Source organism: Narcine bancroftii, chromosome 13 (genome assembly GCF_036971445.1).
Source record: "Narcine bancroftii isolate sNarBan1 chromosome 13, sNarBan1.hap1, whole genome shotgun sequence".
Classification (NCBI taxonomy): Eukaryota; Metazoa; Chordata; class Chondrichthyes; order Torpediniformes; family Narcinidae; genus Narcine; species Narcine bancroftii.
Genome location: NC_091481.1, coordinates 8922285 through 8941518, shown reverse-complemented (window position 1 = coordinate 8941518; position 19234 = coordinate 8922285). Strand labels below are relative to the sequence as shown.

Sequence of the window (19234 nt, the reverse complement as noted above, 5' to 3'; positions counted from 1 at the left end):
TTACAGCGCAGAAACAGGCCACTTTGGCCCCTGTAGTGTGTGCCGAACCACTTTTTCTTGCCTCATCCCACTGACCTGCAGTCAATCCTCAGCCCTCCATACCTCTCCCATCCATATACCCATACAAATTTCCCTTAAATGTTAAAATCGAGCCCAGATCTACCGCTTCATTTGTCTGAGTGAAGACGTTCTGCCTCAAGTTCCCCCTAAATTTTTCCCATTTCACCCTCAACCCATGTCCTCTTATTTGAATTTCACCCACCCTTAATGGAAAAAGCCTCTCTACGTTTAATCTTTCTATCCCCTCATAAGTCTGCCTTCTCCGACTTCAGTTTTGGATGGAATCTCCTCTCTGCCTATTCAGGACACCTGGAAGGAGCAGAGAGCCTGAACTCCCTATCATGTCTGTAAAACAAGGGTTAAGGACAAGAAACATTTTGGAAAAAAATTCCAGTAGCAGATCCTGGTGCAATGGAGTACTTTAGTGTGCAAGATACTGTTGGTAAATCCATGTTACTGGGTATGTCAGCAATAATTATGTGACAAAAATTACTAGTGCAACCACAAGCCAATAGCCTTTTTGTGAGTAAACATTGGGGTGGAGTTGATGGCGTAGAGTTTGCATGTTCTCTCGGTGACTTCTTGAGTCTCCAGTTTCTTCCCATGTCCCAAACACAGGCAGCTGGCAGGTTAATTTTCCATGGTAAAATGACTGCAGTATGCAACACACTAATGGCATTGTGAAGAAAGCATGTCAGTATCTCTGCTTCCTCAGGAGTTTGCAGAGGTTTGGTATGACAGTGGAAATCCTGGCAAATTTCTACAAATATGTGGTGGAAAGTGTGCTGACTGGCTGCATCACAGTCTGGTAAGGGGACACCAATACTCCCGAGCAGAAAGCCCTGCAAAAGGTAGTAGACACAGGCCAGGACATCACAGGCAAAACCCTCCACACTATCGGAGAGCAGCACCCATCATCCATCAAGTATTCACATCACCCAGCACACATTCTTCTCTTTGCTACCATCAGGAAAGAGGTATAGATGGCACACCACCAGGTTCAGGAACAGCTGCTACCCCTCCACCATCAGACTCCCCAACAACAAACTCAATTAGGGACTCATTTTAGGATTCTTAGATTTGCACTTTATTGATTTTTTTTCTCTCTGTCTTGCACAGTCAGTTTGTTTCTATTTCTTTATTTGTTTACATATGTACATTGAGTACAATTTTTTTTTACTGTCAGTAAGTGGTAGTTCTGCCTCACCTACAGGAAAAGTAGGTTCTCTGAAAATTAATGTGAAATGTGAGTGGTAGAATTGGGGAGAGGTTACCATGGGCAGATGGAAATGTGGAGTTCAGGCCACAATCACATCCGTCCCTGATGTTGGTTCATGGTGGGGCAGGATGACAGGGCCGAAGGGAGGGATCTTGTTCTGCAACCTTAACCCAGGCTCTATCTCTTTGAAGGATCGAATGCGAGATGGATGTGGCCCATCATGGTCAGTATGCTGGCTTTGTGGAAGTCTGCGTGGAGGAATGCAAGCTGCAATTCATGGCAAAGTCAACACAGCTCTACAGCTTTGTGGTGAGTGAGCCCCAAAGTGGGCCAATTAGATCATCAACCGCTTCATGGAACCTTTGATTCCTTATTGACCCTCGAGCATGCAATCCCACCCCCCCACCCACCACCCCCCCGTGACATTCTTTGTATGTCTGTGGGGGGAGGAAGGACTGTCCATGGGGGAAGTGGTGGTGCTGGCCGGCATGGGCACTGCCACACACTTCCCTCCAGGGCATACAAAGAACACAAACCTCTTTATTCTCCACTCCGACCATCCTCCCGTTTGCTCTCAACTTATTAAAAAGCCGAAGCCAAATACAAGGCACCACAAAGGCCCGCTCGTGAGAGGTTGGGCCCCCACAACCATAGGTACTATTTTCAATTGAGATGCCCCTACTATCAACTGCAAAAGTTCAATCGACCCCGCCCCCCCCCCATGCTTATTGACCCCCTTTTGACACCCAGGCAAAGGGCGTCCCCTGGTCTCACTGATCTGTTAGAATTACAAGTAGAATTATAATTAGGAAGAAATGGCAAACCAGGTTGTTGTTCCTTTCTTTCTTCTTTGGCTTGGCTTCACGGACGAAGATTTATGGAGGGGGTAAATGTTCACGTCAGCTGCAGGCTCGTTTGTGGCTGACAAGTCCGATGCGGGACAGGCAGACACGGTTGCAGCGGTTGCAGGGGAAAATTGGTGGGTTGGGGTTGGGTGTTGGGTTTTTCCTCCTTTGCCTTTTGTCAGTGAGGTGGGCTCTGCGGTCTTCTTCAAAGGAGGTTGCTGCCCGCCGAACTGTGAGGCGCCAAGATGCACGGTTTGAGGCGATATCAGCCCACTGGCGGTGGTCAATGTGGCAGGCACCAAGAGATTTCTTTAGGCAGTCCTTGTACCTCTTCTTTGGTGCACCTCTGTCACGGTGGCCAGTGGAGAGCTCGCCATATAACACGATCTTGGGAAGGCGATGGTCCTCCATTCTGGAGACGTGACCCACCCAGCGCAGCTGGATCTTCAGCAGCGTGGTCTCGATGCTGTCGGCCTCTGCCATCTCGAGTACTTCGATGTTAGGGATGAAGGCGCTCCAATGAATGTTGAGGATGGAGCGGAGACAATGCTGGTGGAAGCGTTCTAGGAGCCGTAGGTGATGCCGGTAGAGGACCCATGATTCGGAGCCGAACAGGAGTGTGGGTATGACAACGGCTCTGTATACGCTTATCTTTGTGAGGTTTTTCAGTTGGTTGTTTTTCCAGACTCTTTTGTGTAGTCTTCCAAAGGCGCTATTTGCCTTGGCGAGTCTGTTGTCTATCTCGTTGTCGATCCTTGCATCTGATGAAATGGTTCCTTTCTTTAGATAAAGAGATAAAGGAGTATAAAGTCATAAGTATGATACAGGATGAACAGAAAGGATTGATTTCCCATAGCAGAGACATCAGTATCTCGGGGGAAGAGAGTAAAGTTAAATGGTTGAAGAGAACTGAGAAAAAATATTCCAAAAATTGAATGGTGGGCTCAGGATCTCTCCACTTGAAAGGACAGTGGAGCAAAAGTATAGTCAAGTCCCCAGTGTCCAGCACCTATGGAGATTGGTAGATGTGAGATAAGTTAATCTTCCGGCTGCTTGAGAATGCATGCTGCATAGGTTGGTGAAGTGGCTGCTAGTGGTGGGGAGGGGGGCTGTTGCAGTGAGGGGGGGGGGCAATTCTTTCATTTTTTCTTACCTATTTATTTTGGGTTTTTTTAAACTGGTCGCTTGAATTCCATATAATGGCATTTTACTTTATTCACTATATGAGGACAAGTGCAGCGAGCTGGGAACTGGTTTAAGATGATCCAGTTTTGGATGGCGTGGACTCAGTTGGCCGAATGGCTGCCTTTTGCGGTCAAACTTTGAAAGATTCAAGACCTATCATCAGAAAAGAAAAAGGAAAATGCTGAGCTAATTTTCCTCTTTGGTTTCTACAAAGTTTAGCAGGAATCACTCAGTGCCTCTGCCAGATAGTTGTGAGTTCCAATCCTGCTCCAGGGACTGCTGCACTAAATTGAGGGCTGACTGTGAAGAGGGAGTGTTGCACTGTCAAAGACACTCTCCTCTGGAAGAGGTCTTAGAAATGCAAGAGAGAAGTTCTCCCCAGCATCAAGACCAGAATTCCCTTTCAACAACGAAGCAATCTTTTTGGTGTTGTGAGACTGCACCTTGTGAATTTTGGCTGCCTCTTTTCTTTTATTTATGGCTACACTTTAGAACTATTTTATTGGCAGTTTGGTTGGTACTAAAAATAACTCATCAATGCAGACCTTTATCTCCTGCAGAAGGTTTTGTGTGAGGTATCAGAATTTAGGTGACAACTGGGGTCTCTTTCGAATCAATGGTCCCAGCCAGAATGCTCTCCACAGTAAACCTGTTGAAGTTTTTGAGAGCCTTCAGTGGCATACTGAATCTCCTCGAAATCCACAATATAGAGCCACTGGTGAGCCTTCTCAGTGATTGCGTTGATAGAAATTGTTCCATTCCCTACTTCAAGCGACATCTACAGCCTACAATAATCTTGAGAGGCAGTGTAAATTCTGGAATGGCTAATCCATTTCGTGACCTCCCTCCCAATTGGTTGGGGCGGGCTGTCTTTATGTCGTGTGGTGAACCATATGGGATCCACTGGCTTGAGTCTCTGCAGATGAGCCCTTGTATGCATCACTGACTGGCTACATGATTGCACTGTTATCCAGCACTGAGGTATCTTTAGAGTGAAGGTGGTAGCTATGGTCCCTATGCTCTTGCATTAATTCATAACCTAGTCATGAAGAAGGCGATTGAATAGTCTCTAACACAGCTTGCAACTCCAAGACCAGCATCCCCCGTGTTATAACAGTTCAGGTAATGGAAATTTGATCTCACAATTCAAAATTAATCATGACTAAAAACTCACTCTTGTGGAATTTATATGGGAAACAAACACATGAATAAACACCTTTTCAATCTGCGTTTCTCAATGCAAATGCAGATGACATGGCTTCATGTGATGGAATCCCAAAATACAGACTCTTTATTAGGAATATAACATCCTCTCCCTGTAACATGGGGATTTACCTGTCAATGCTGTTACAGAGCAGTGTGTAAGTTAACGGTTACACACTAATACCTTGAGGAAGGGCTCAGGTCCGAAACATCGGTAGTATATCTTTACTCTCTATGGATGCTGCGAGAACTACTGAGTTCCTCCAGCATTTTTGTGTTTTTATACACTCACAGCATTGACAGACTTTCATGTTTCACTCCTGTAAGTAACGGTTGGCCATGCAACAGGATGAAAGGCACAGTGTCCTGATGGGAACTCAGCAGATATCAGTGGCCCACTGAGTTCCTCCAGAAGAGCTTCAGATTACAGCATCTGCAATCTTCTGTGTCTGGAAAACATGGATTTCATCTAATCCTATTGCAAAATTAAGCAATAACATTCTTCAACAAATTTTCATGAAAATTTAATTGCAAAAATCACTGCCAAACAAGCTGAAGAGGAAATAAAGTGCTGGCATTTAAACTGCAATGAAGTTAACATGAGGACATGTGTGAGCAAGGACCTTCTGAGCTTTCTCTAACCTAAGCCAATTCCATCTGCTCTGAGAATCTGACCCCTGCATCTTGTGACCATTTGCCTTGCCACGTGTCAGATTACACATAACATTCTACCCCATTTTTAAAAATGTTTTAATTTAGACTTGCAGCATGGTAACTGGCCCTTTCAGCCCATGAGCCCGTGTCACCCAATTACTCCCAATTGACCTACAACCCCCGGCATGTCTATTTTTTTGAACAGTGGGAGGAAACCAGGGAAACCCAGAGGAAACCCATGAGAAATGGGGAGAACATACAAACTCCTTACAGACAGCGTGGGATTTGATTCCCAGTCCCAGTCACTGGGCTGTAACAGCGTGGTGCTAAACGCTACGCTAACCATGCCGCCAATTTGTTTATTATCACATTGTAATTTCTAATTTAATTCATTTCAGCTCCCAACTCTAACAGACTTGACACCCAGCAGAGGTCCAGTGTCTGGGGGCACAATGGTCACCATCAGGGGCAGGAATCTCGATGCGGGGAGCAACGTCTCAGTTTTGTTTGGCGAGCAGCCTTGTGTGTTTCACAGGTAAGAGGACACAGAGAACCCCACCACGTGTACACCTGGCATCAAATCTGTGGGAGTGTTGGGTTAGAGGGAAACTCATCTCAATTTAAAAAAAATCATTTTGGCAATATTGATGTAAGCAGCTTTTACTTGCACCATTTGCTTGTGGCACTGTAATCTGACTGGAGAACAATGGCTCAGTGATTGGTCTGTATATATTTATTGGACTGTATGCATAGGGAATCCTTTGGAGATTCAGTATGTGAGAGTGAGGGTTGCGTACCTTTGGGAGTATTGTGTGCATAGGTCTTGGAGGGTTTGCCTTTGTCATTATGTAATTCACTGCACTTTGAATGCATGGCTCTGTTTGTGCCATTTGCTTTTGATCTAGTGCTGCCTCAGAGCTAGCTAATGGGAAAGAAACCCATCTCTCTGCTGCAGATGCAAGTTGTTAATACCTCAGGTATAATTTAAACACCTCAGGTTTAGAATTTTCAAGACTCCTTTATATGTCACCATGGTATCATCACTTCCTCTGTTACCTCCTCTCACCTACTTATAGCATTCTGATAAGTCTGGACAGGAAAAATATTCCCCGTGTTGGGGAAGTCCAGAACAAGGGGTCACAGTCTGAGGGTGAGACGTATGCCATTTACGACTATGATAAAGAGAAACTCTTTAACTCAGAGTTGTGAACTTGTGGAACTCCCACCCACAGAACATTGTTGAGACAAGTTCATGAGATATATTCAAAGGAGAGTTGGAGGTGGCCCCGTTGGCTTAAAGAGATCAAGAACAGAGAGAAAACTGGAATAGAGCCCCAAACTTATCTGACCTGCGTGATCGTATTGAATGGTGGAACAGGCTCAAATGGTCTTCTCCTGCTCCTATTTTCTGTTTGGATGTTTCCATGTGAACTGTTAAACTCTGCATTCCAATTTTGACACTGATGACCATGTCTCCTGTTCCAAAGGGTGTTCTGTGGGATTCTCTCTCGACTGCTCCCCATCTTTAACCCCTGCTGCTATCAAACTCTACAACCACATACACCTATAATATCCTGCCTTTTCCCCTTTTTTTTCCACCCTCATCATTTTGTTCGGACGCTTGCCGACATCCTTTCATACCGTGATGAATGGTTCAAACCTGAAATATCGGCTCTGTATTTTTACCTTTACCTCATAAAGGACTCTGTTTGACCAACTGAGTTTCTCCAGCATTTTGTATTTTTATTTCAACCATGGAGTCTACAGATTTTCGTGATTTACTCTCCTGCTACTGAGGTTGTAAGCTCTGCAATTCCTTTCCTAATCCCTCTGTTCTCTCCTCCTCAAAACCCAGCTCTTTGACTTAGCTTGCGGTTTTGATTCATAACATCTCCCCTTTTGTCAGATTTCATTTTATTTCATCCTATGATCATTATGTATAGTGTATTGTGTTTGTATGTGTACCATATTTCGTAGGGCTGTATATGTATGATCAGATGATAAACTTGAACTGTGAAATTGCACGGGGTATTTAATCTTAAAAGAAAGCTGTTCTAAAAATGTATGATTTTAATTTATTGCTGGTCTCTTTCCCTTCTTATCAGGCGGTTTGCTTGGGCAATTGTTTGTAACACCACCTCTGCACCCCAAGGCCCAGGTAACATCAGCGTTCTGGTAGGTGTCGACAGGGCGAGGATCGAGAAGGAGCTGCAGTTTGAATATATGGAGGATCCCACCATTGTTAAGGTTGAACCAGAATGGAGTATTATCAGGTAAGGAAAGACCATCCTCCTGTGTAACAGCCGATTGGAAAATCACGTTGAACACTTAAAATCTGAGTCAAACAGAACGTGACAAATTGCATGGATGAACAATTCACTAAAGTACACGACCTTGCTCTACCTTGTTTCTCTTCCCCTAATTCTCTCCCCCTCTCCTTCTCCCCTCCCCCTTTCATTCTCTCGCTCTCTTTCTCACTCTCTCCCCACACTCTCATCATCTGTTTTGCCCTCATTCATCCTATCACTCTCAATTCTTCTCACCTTCTTCCCATCCTTCCATTGCCCCTCTCCATTCTCTTCCCTCTCCCATTCTTTTCTGCTCTCTTTTTCCTTTCCCTATCTCCCTTTTCTCTATTTTTGCTACTTCCTCTCCTCCCTCCCCTCTCTTTCTCTCTATTTTCACACCATAACTCCTCTATTGGCTTAAGGCAGGCAAACTTTGTAAATTATCTTTGTCCTCCACTTTTTATACATACTTTTGATTTTTTATTTTCTGTCTCTTGACACTCTCTCTTTCCATGTTTTTGAGCATTGTTGTCTTTTATTTCTCTATCCTCTCCTCTGCCTTCTCTCTTCCTTTCTCTGACAGCTTTCCTTGTATTTCCTATATTAGTTGTATGCCGCCTGTCTGTTGCCTTCTCAAGCTGAAGACCTGTGGTAATTACATTGAAATGCCAGTGTGATCACTCCAAATCTCTGTTAGGACAGCTGCTTATTTGGGACTCCTTCCACCAACCATTCCACAGTCACTGCATGTTAGTCACTTTCTCTGGAGCTGATGAACAAGGCTGTCACACAGAGTGAAAGCTTTCATCTGCCTTCCAGCATTATCAATAGTGCTTTTTACACAGCCACTTCATTCCGGGCGGGACATTTTCTCCTTTTTAATGCAAGACCTGCTGTCTAAAAAGCACCGAGGTGGAATTAGGGGGTGGGGTGGGGAAATCATTCCAGTCCAACTTTTTTCCGGCAGTAGAAGTAGTAACAGCCCCGGAACACTGGCTGTGTAAAAAGTGACTCCAGCATTCCGGGACCAATCAGGTAAAGATGTGAAGGTGTACCATGATTTTTTTTTGTGTGTATTTATGTGTAAAGCATTTAAAACTTGGACAAAACATGCAAGTAGGACAAGAGGAAAAATCTTTTCAATAATGATACCACTATCTCACTCTCTCCTGGCAGCCCATAATTATACAGCAAAGGTAAAAGGCAGAGTCGATCTCACTGACAGCGAGTAGTTGTCTGAGGAATATCTGACCAGCAGGCACTTGGTTTTAGCCCATCTCAGATGTCTATGCAGAAGTCTGGCTTGAGCTGTAGATGAAATGAGCTGGTAGGGAAAGAGAGATGCGCCCTCTACGAGACTCACCATTTCATTAGGTGGGTGCAGCACTGATGTGTTGCTGGGAGGAGAATGAGAGATGATTTAATTCATAAGTACATAATTCATGATTTTGACAGGACAGACATGGGGTGGCTGTTGGCCTTTCAAAGTAGAGATTGATCATTCATGAAAAGGATATGTATCAAAGGGTACTGAGTGGAACGGTACAGAAGGAGGGTGTGAAGGATCAAGTTACTGAATGTATTCAAGACAGTCACTGACAGACCTTCAGCTATTAAGGGAGAGGAGATTAGTGTTAGGGAGTGGTGTGTGATAAAAGACCAGCCCCCACACTGATCCCATGCCCCCCCCCCACCCCCGCCTCAGCTGTCTTCAGGTGTCTCTAGTTACCTTGTGCTGTGAGCAACTGGTCTGTAGGTTTGTTCTCATTTGGAAAAGTCTGAAGCCCACCAACCTGCTCCCTCGCCCCCCCCCCCAACAGCCCACTACCAGCCCCCAACGCGAGATAGCGCCATTTAGTAAAGGATTACTTAAGGTGGTTTGTGAGTGGAAAGAAAAAGTTTGAAGCCCACTACTATAGATCAATATTTGCAGTAGATTTTCCCACACTCTTTTATACATTGTGCATATGTGTTTTATTCCCGTTACAATTTTCCAACGCTCTTAATCATTATGTGATAATAAAAGTAACATTTGATTGCAAACTCTCATGAACCTGACACTTTCTCAACGCAACAATGACCAGTTGTAATGGAAGATTTAAACCGTGTTTCTTACTTTTGCAGCCTTTGCTTCTGCAAGGCTGAGAACCTGCTTGTTGCATATGAATTAGTTCTTCTTTGGCTTGGCTTCGCGGACAAAGATTTATGGAGGGGTATGTCCACATCTGCTGCAGGCTCATTGGTGACTGACAAGTCCGATGCGGGACAGGCAGACACGGTTGCAGTGGTTGCAAGGGAAAATTGGTTGGTTGGAGTTGGGTGTTAGGTTTTTATCCTTTGTCTTTCGTCAGTGAGGTGGTCTCTGCGGTCTTCTTCAAAGGAGATTGCTGCCCGCCGAAATGTGAGGCGCCAAGATGCACAGTTGGAGGCGACATCAGCCCACTGGCGGTGGTCAATGTGGCAGGCACCAAGAGATTTCTTTAAGCAGTCCTTGTACTTCTTTTTTGGTGCACCTCTGTCTTGGTGGCCAATGGAGAGCTCGCCATATAACATGATCTTGGGAAGGCGATGGTCCTCCATTCTGGAGATGTGACCCACCCAGCGCAGTTGGGTCTTCAGCAACGTGGATTCAATGCTTGCGGACTCTGCCAGCTCGAGTACTTCGATGTTGGTGATGAAGTCACTCCAATGAATGTTGAGGATGGAGCGGAGACAGCGCTGATGGAAGCGTTCTAGGAGCCGTAGGTGATGCCGGAAGAGGACCCATGATTCGGAGCCGAACAGGAGTGTGGGTATGACAATGGCTCTGTACACGCTGATCTTTGTGTGTTTCTTCAGGTGGTTGTTTTTCCAGACTCATTTGTGTCGTCTTCGAAAGGCGCTATTTGCCTTGGTGAGTCTGTTGTCTATCTCTTTGTCGATCCTTGCATCAGATGAAATGCTGCAGCCGAGGTAGGTAAACTGGTTGACCGTTTTGAGTTCTGTGTGCCCGATGGAGATGTGGGGGCGCTGGTAGTCATGGTGGGGAGCTGGCTGATGGAGGACCTCAGTTTTTTTCAGGCAGTTTCCACAAAACAGGACGTTATGCGCTGGAGAGCTGGCTCTGAATGGGCAACTAAAGCGGCATTGTCTGCAAAGAGTAGTTCACGGAGAAGTTGCTCTTGTGTCTTGGTGTGAGCTTGCAGGCACCTCAGATTGAAGAGACTGCCATCCGTGCGGTACCAGATGTAAACTGCGTCTTCATTGCTGAGGTCTTTCATGGCTTGTTTCAGCATCATGCTGAAGAAGATAGTAAAGAGGGTTAGAAGATAGTAAAGAGGGTTGGTGCGAGGACGCAGCCTTGCTTCACGCCGTTGTCAATGGAGAAGGGTTCGGAGAGCTCATTGCTGTATCTGACCCGACCTTGTTGGTTTTCGTGCAGTTGGATAACCATGTTGAGGAACTTGGGGGGGCAACCGAGGCGCTCTAGTATTTGCCAAAGCCCTTTTCTGCTCACGGTGTCAAAGGCTTTGGTGAGGACAACAAAGGTGATGTAGAGTTTTGTTCTCTGCACTTTTCTTGGAGCTGTCTGAGAGCAAAGACCATGTCAGTAGTTCCTCAGTTTGCGCGAAAGCCACACTGGGATTCTGGGAGGACATTTTCGGCGACACGAGGTATTAGTCTATTAAGGAGAATCCTAGCGAAGATTAGTAAACACACCTAAATTCCACCATGGGGCTCAGGATGCAGTTGAATCAGAAGACATATTATCAAAAATTTACACTATATGGGGCCCAGGGATACATATGAATCAGTAGACATTATCCAACTTTCACCATGAGGCCCAGAGATGCAGTTCTCTTTTGTTGGTCACAGACTGTCAGGAGACCTTGAGGATAATTAAATCATTTGTTCAAAGAGATAAGATGTGAAGTAAACTACTTTTGGTAATATAAGCCATGGTCCCACTGCTGAAGTTTGAGACTCTCCAAGAGGTGGCAACATCTGTCATCAAGAAGAAGAACTTCAAGATTCCAACCAACGAACCGGTCCAGGGAGGTGGAGAAGCTGCTACCGGCGCCCAGACAACCTACTACAAGTGTGCAGTCGTCGCCTCGCTTTGGCAGTTGAGACCAGTCCAGGCATTGATAAGTATAATTGGGAAGGGCTTGCATATTGTAGTGTGAATTCAGCTAGCTATTTAGTAATAAATATTTGTATAAACTGAACTGCTCTCGGTGTGTATGTGTTTATTTTCTTTCGGTAGCTCAAACACTGTGACCAATCTAAAACGAACAAGATGAGAGGTATACGTTTACCCAAGACAATTGGCGCTGCAAGCAGGGTGAAAAGAGAGGGCCTGCTGCTAATAACGGACTGAGAAGAAAGGACCTTTTTCTAACCTTGTTAAAGTTAGGCGTACCTAAAAGTGATATTGATGGGAAACCTACTGCGGTCCTTTATGTCCTTTATAAGAGGAAGGCAGGGAAACATCCACCTGGCCCAACTGTGCCTTCTGCTCCCACTGCTGCTCCTTTCGAGCCAGCTTCTCTTACTCCAGTTATCCGTGATGAAATACAACAAATGGTTAAAAAGGCTCTTATGGATAATAATGGCATGTGGGGCTGGAAGCCCCTGATCCCTACTAAAGCGTGAGGGCGTCGGCAGGGCCCCCGTGTCTACTCTATTGAGATACACGGGGACCCACGGACCTACATACTGTTAACAGTCCATTGGGGTGGGGGGTAATGACCGCCAATATTTTGCCTTGGTCAACACCGGTGCGGAGCACTCGGTGATTCCGGGTAACCCTGACCTCTGGACTGGACCGACATTTCTAATAGAGGGGATGGGAGGAGCGATCACCCTGGCGAAGGAAATAAAAGTCCGTGCCACGGTGGGTGATGGCCCTTCCCCTATATGGTTACATGCCCTGGTGGGTGCCACTGACGAGTGTATCCTGGGTATTAATATGTTGGCCGGAATGGCCCTTAATACTAGCCAAGGGGGATTTGAATTTGGAATTCGGACTATTACTAAAAGATTAGTAGTGGGTCGGGCTAAGTGGGATCCTGTGATGGTGCCTCCCCACCCCACCAAAACCAGTATGCATTCCACAATATCGCCTCCCTAGGGGGCAGGAAGAGATTACTGCCTCCATCAATGCTTTGCAAGAAGAAGGGGTAGTGAGGCCCGCAACGTCGCCCTTTAATAGCCCTTTTTGGCCGGTCCAGAAGCCGGATGGCTCCTGGAGAATGACAGTTGACTATCGTTTTTTGAACAAACATGCCCCACCACTGGCTTCGGCAGTTCCGGACATTGTTACCCTTATTGAAAACATTGCTACTGGGAACTCAGGAACATGGTATGCTGTCATTGATCTCGCTAATGCCATCTTCAGTATTCTTATAGACGAGGTCTCACAGGATCAGTTCACCTTTACCTGGAAGGGGCGCCAGTATACCTTCACTTGCCTCCCTCAGGGCTATGTACACTCTCCCACTATTTGCCACAGCCTAATTGCCCGTGATTTGGAGACGGTGCCAGTATTGCCTTCCCTCTTAATTCACCATTATATTGATGATGTGATGATCCAAGGGGCCACGGAAGAGATGATACAGAAAGCAGAACAAGAGGACGCCTGGTTTACTGATGGTAGCAGCCGGTGGGTGCAAGGAAAGCAGAAGTGGAAGGCAGTGGCTTACCATCCCAGGTCAGGAACTCACTTATTGGAGGAGGGGGATGATGGCTCCAGTCGGTATGCTGAGTTGAAGGTGGTCACTTTACCACTAGACCCCCATGATTACCCTCTTCGCTTGTTTACTGATTCCTGGGCTGTGGCTAATGGACTAGTGGTACGGATGCCTGATTGGCAAAAGAATGACTGGCTGGTACATGACCGCCCAGTATGGGGCAAACAGTTGTGGCAACTGTTGTGGGATGCTTCCCATCATCGTGAGATAACCGTATATCACGTTGATGCCCATACCAATGCGATGACGAACATGGCACAACATAATGCAGTAGCAGATCAGCTTGCCACTATCAGCTGCGCCAATACTGTCCCCTGGCTCGATGGGCACATGAACAGAGTGGCCATTTTGGGGAGAAGGGATCAGCTATATGCGCCCGTACACATGCCTTACCCATCCATTAGAACAATGTCTGCATGGTCGTGCGGACACGCCCAGCATGCCAGCTTGTGAAGTTCCGCACCGTTCCTCCTGGTCCACATGGCCGAATAAGACGGGGTGCTCGCTCAGCTGCGGTCTGGCAAATTTGTTACATAGGCCCTATGCCAGACTGTATGGGTAAACGTTACGTCCTAGTAATGGTTGACACCTTTTCGGGCCTGGTTTTTGCATTTTCCACCAAGACAACTGACCAAGTTAGCACTATCCAAGGACTAAACCATTTAATTTCTCGTTATGATGTACCAGAGGAAATTCAGTCTGATGATGGCTCGCATTTCTCCGGGAAGGCAATCTGTGATTGGGCAGCTGACAACAGTATTTTATGGGTCCACCATATTCTTTATTACCCGCAGGCTGCCGGGGTAGTTGAACGAATGAATGGCTTACTGAAGAAACAAATTTGTTTGTTAACACCATTGGGGACCTTGAAGGGGTGGTGCCATGTGCTGCAACAGGCAGTCAACAATTTGAATCATCGCCCTTTGAAGGGAGGCACACCTTTCCACCGACTTCTTCACACTTCTGAATGTTAGAAACAGAAGTACCTTCACAGATTTCGCTCGAGACAAAAATTGAGAACAAAGAACATTTATTGTACAACAGTGCAAAGTTGGGTGCTTCCCCTTACCCTGGGAATACACACATATACTGGGGCTCACCCAACTTTTATACAGTTGATTTCAGTGTAGAGGTACCTTCCCCCCTTAACATTCTTCTGCCTCCTGGATTGGTTTGGCATTTGGTAATTCTTGTCTGCCCACGTGCAGTTTCTGTAAACTTGACAGACCATGGGGTATCCTATAAGACCCTTATTCTATTATACTTGTGTAACCCTTCCTCACACTCTTATCGGAATTCATCCCTACTCAGCACTTACTTAACTTCCTCTAGTCTAGTCTAGTATTCTTTATTTCATTCATACTAACTTTACTTCCTATATTCTATTATCTCTCACCTGAACTACAGCCTATTCCTGAGGAAAAGCAGTCATTACCCCCCATTCCCGAGCCAGAGAATGCCAGACAAAAGGTATGGGTGTAGTGGCCCTCCTGTAAAAGGGGAAATAGTGACATCTGCCCAGGGTAACACTCGATGGGTAGATACTGAGGACAGGATGGTTTAGTTTGTTTAAATACTGAACGCTTACGGCATCGTGAGTGATATATGTCAGGCTTCTTTGTTCCAGGTCCTCTCCGTCTTGCGCTCCTGATGATCTGGCTTAACCACTGCTTTGATGCCAGCAATTGGATTTGTAATGTCGAGGATGTTCCGAGGGAGTTGCCCGTGGGGGACACGGCCCGATGTATCCACTAATATATCTGATATTGTTAAGCATGTTTCTGTGTGTGAGCTTCAGTGTCTGGGTATTGTGGCCCACAAGGATAGTTTGAACCCTTTTTCATGGTTAAATGGTACATTTGGGGGATTGGGCCACAATATTCTCCGTTGGTTGCTCGCATTATTGCTTATTTTTGTGATTATCATAGTTTTAGTTTCTCTTTTTCGCTCCTTCTTTACTCAAATGCTTGTAAGGTCTCATAAGTGCCAGGCTGCGACCAAGGGGTGAAATGTAATGGAAGATTTAAACTGTGTTTCTTACTTTTTCAGCCTTTGCTTCTGCAAGGCTGAGAACCTGCTTGTTGCATATGAATTAGTAGACACACCTAAATTCCACCATGGGGCCCAGGAATCAGAAGACAGTTATCTAAATTTGCACTATATGGGACCCAGGGATGCATATGAATCAATTATCCAACTTCCACCATGAGGCCCAGAGATGCAGTTGTCTTTTGTTGGTCGCAGACTGTCAGGAGACCTTGAGGATAATTAAATCATTTGTTCAAAGAGATAAGATGTGAAGTGAACAACTTTTGGTAATATAAGCCATGGTCCCACTGCTGAAGTTTGAGACTCTCCAAGAGGTGGCAACATCTGTCATCAAGAAGAAGAACTTCAAGATTCCAACCAACGTCCCGGTCCAGGGAGGTGGAGAAGCTGCTACCGGCGCCCAGACAACCTACTACAAGTGTGCAGTCGTCGCCTTGCTTTGGCAATTGGGACCAGTCCAGGCATTGATGAGTATAATTGGGAAGGGCTTGCATATTGTAGTGTGAATTCAGCTAGCTATTTAGTAATAAAGACTTATATAAACTGAACTGGTCTCGGTGTGTGTGTCTATTTTCTTTCGGTAGCTCAAACACTGTGACCAATCTAAAACGAACAAAATGAGAGGTACAAGTATACCCAAGACACCAGTGCAGGGACCATCAGTGTTACTCACCATTGTCACCCTAATTTCAATCTGGCACATAAAACTGGGGGGACTATTTTTGAGCTATTTTTTGAGAAAAAAAATGGGTCAAACATGCTGTAAAATATGGTATGTTATACGTGACACTGACGCTATTCAGTTACATGCCCTGCCTCTTTTACTTTTGGAATGCCGGCTTGCTGTATGAAAATACACACTGACCCGGAAAAATGCCACCTTTGTTCGTTTCAGTGTAAGATGTCTTAATGCCAGGTCTTCCTCACAGAGATATCATGGAAATTCTGTGTAAATAAAAACACTAACGAGCTGGAGACTAGATGACAAACACACTTGCTTCAGTTTGCTCAATAACTTTAGCAACTGTCAGAAGCGAGACCAATGCTCTCGATGAGTTTGTGTTTTCCACTCCTCATATTACAAGGTTTGCTGCAATGTTATTCCCCTGGACTATCATATTGGTTGGATCCTTGACAAAGTTGTATGACAATTGTATGTACAATTCTGGTCTTATGACAGTTGACACTTGTTTTGTCCTGGGGACTTGGTGGGTATGTGTACTCTCTAGACTGAAACATGAAAGTTTTCAGATGCTGTGATTGTAGTGAAAACACAGAAATGCTGGAGGAACTAACAGCATTCATAGGAGGTAAAGATGAATTACCAACATTTCGGCCTGATCCCTTCCTCAAGAAATGAAAAAAAATAGACAGGTGTTTGAATTAAAGGCTGGGGAAGAAAGGAGGAAGAATGGAAGGGGGGTTGGGGTCTCCACCTATCATCTCCTGCCCTGCCACTCCCTCCCCCTCCCACTCTTTTATTCTGATGCTCCCCAGCATTTTCCCATACTTTGATGAAGGGCTCAAGCCTGACATGTCAGTTATATATCCCGGCCTTTGCTGCATTAAGGATCCTGTATGACCTGCTGAGTTTCTCCAGCATTTTGTATTTTTACTAAAGGTCTGGGTAAAGTTAGGACAGAAGACTGTTCAGAACAAGGTACAGTATTTGCTTTGTATTGTATTTAGCGCAGAGTATTCAGACTTGTGTGGGTCTTAAATTCCAGGGTGAGGAAAAGAGGAACAAAACCCTGAGTAGGTGCTTAGAAAGGCCCCCTCTATTGTCATTACTTGTTCTGCCTCCGTCCCCTCCACAATAGAGGGATCTTTACTTGAAACAGTTAAACACCCATCAATAGCCTTCATCAACTCTGGAGCATAATGGAATGTCCCACCCCCACTCACCCCACCAACCTCATTTGCCTGTGTTGCTGCTTTGCCACACTGAGCAAGTTCAACAACATCCAGAACAAAACAGCCTGTTTCACTGGCATCTCCTCAACATTTACTCCTTCCGTCACTGGTGACAAATTATGACATCTACCATCTCTACCACCCTTTACTTGGCCAGGTTATTCAGCACCCCACCAAATCCACAAAGTAGTGGAATAACAAGATATTCTACAACTGTGGGTGCTGGAATCTTGAGCAGACTTTTCCGCTTTTTCCACAGCCGCTTTGTTACGAGATATTTTCTCCTTATTTCCGAACACCTGCTGTGTAAAAAGCATGGATATTGAAATCCCGTCTTTTTTCTGCAAAGGGACCAAGTAAAATTCCCAGAATGCCAGCAGTGTAAACAGCACTTCTGGCATTCCAGGACCAATTCGGGTCATGATGTGCATTGTGTACTGTAATTTTTTAGTGCTGCCTGCTCTCTCCCATGGCCCGCTGTCCCGCTCCGTCCTGGAGGTCTGCTGCTTGCTTTCTGTCACTGTGGGCCCCTTTTCCGAACCCTAATCCTAGTACTAGCCCTAGATTTGACACAAGGTCTGCCAGATTGTGAGCAAGCTGGTCTGTGTGTTTGTCCTCAGTTTGAGCAGTCTGAACCCCACTCCCCCACCGACAGCCCGCCATGAGCCCCCAACGATAGATAGCGGTGATTACTTAAGATGGTATGTGAGTGGAAAGAAAAAGTTTAAAATCCACTTCTAAAGATCAATGTTTGTAGTAGATTTTCCCATGCTCTTTTATACTTTGTGCATGTATGTCTTCTTAAATTGTGTGCGTATTTACACATGATGTTCATGTGTGTTTTATTCCTGCTACAATTTTCCCACGCTCTTCTATATATTGTGTGTTCATAAAAGTAACATTTGATAGCGAACACTTGTGTCCAAGACCAGAACCCCAATGTTCATACTCGTTTTAAAAAACAAATTTCAAAAGACTTTTTGACTGAAAGTGTTCCCTTTACACATAATCTCAGCATCATACATCATCCCTCTAGCAGATTTTTATGCAAAAATGTGTTTATGTATATTAAAATCTATTTGAGCATCGAGTTCAGTATCTTCCATAAAATCTAATGCTGGAAATACTCAGCAGCTGGGTTTTATCTGTGCAAGAGCCTTGGATGTGAAATATTAACTGGGTGCTGCCTAACTTGCTTTTCCTGCTTTTATTTTGGATCTCTGGCAAGAGCAGCTTTTTAAAAACTTTCATATGTAAACGTGTACAACACAATGTGGGTGTAGTCAAGTGGTGGTGAAGTTACTGGCCTTGTGGTAGCCAGTTGATCTGGAAACAGGTTTTTAAATCTTACTACGGAAACTGGGACATGAAAAATCATGTCCCTGCAGGAATCTGGAATTACATCTTGTACCCATAAAGGTGACTGTGAAACTCATCACTAAAGCCTTTCAGGAACTTGGCATTGTAGGGTATGATTTCTAGGCTCATGTTATTTATTTCACAGAAACAGCAGCAGAAGGTGAGTGAGATTAATTGAATAATTATCTCAGAGCGCCAACAGAACAGAATGCAGCATTGTCCAGCTGTGGAATGTACACACGGACAGCCCAGTTGCTCTCTCACTGTCCCATTTTCGAGCAAGGTGCTTGAGATAGTGGAGGTGACAATTGGCAAACTTAGTGAAACACACAAGTCTGCAGATGGTTGTAAAAATTCCTCACAGAAATGCTGGAGGAAATCAGCCAGCCTCACAGCATCCATAGGAGGTAAAGAGTTATTACCAAAGTTTCAGGCCTGAGCCTTTCTTCAAGTTATAAGCAAAAAAGAGGCAAGTGTCAGGATAGAGACGAGAGAATGGCAAGGGATGGAGTCCAAACCAACAAGGGGTGTTAATTGGATATGACAGCGGTTCTCAACCCTTTTCTTTCCACTCACATACCACTTTACGTACTCCCTATGCCATAGGTGCTCTGTGAATAGTAAGGGATTGCTTAAGGTGTTACATGGGTGGAAATAAAATGTTTGAAAAACACTGTTTTAATCGTACCCAATTGACTCGTTATGTGCATGGTTTCATAACTCCAA

The 19234-nt window shown here is 45.1% G+C and overlaps 1 protein-coding gene across 5 annotated transcripts in view; it reads left to right on the top strand.

The window, feature by feature from the left end:
• The window catches only part of plxna4 (plexin A4), a 544272-nt gene that overhangs the window by 421915 nt on the left and 103123 nt on the right, over positions 1 to 19234 (top strand). For 3 of the 5 annotated variants that reach the window (XM_069908052.1, XM_069908051.1, XM_069908053.1), the window contains exons 14-16: positions 1471 to 1588; positions 5565 to 5701; positions 7272 to 7439. In XM_069908052.1, the coding sequence (XP_069764153.1) occupies positions 1471 to 1588; positions 5565 to 5701; positions 7272 to 7439 (423 nt within the window). Of the gene's footprint in view, positions 1 to 1470; positions 1589 to 5564; positions 5702 to 7271; positions 7440 to 14798; positions 15784 to 19234 lie in introns of those variants that run through there. The other 2 variants (XM_069908054.1, XM_069908055.1) reach the window with 2 other exon arrangements.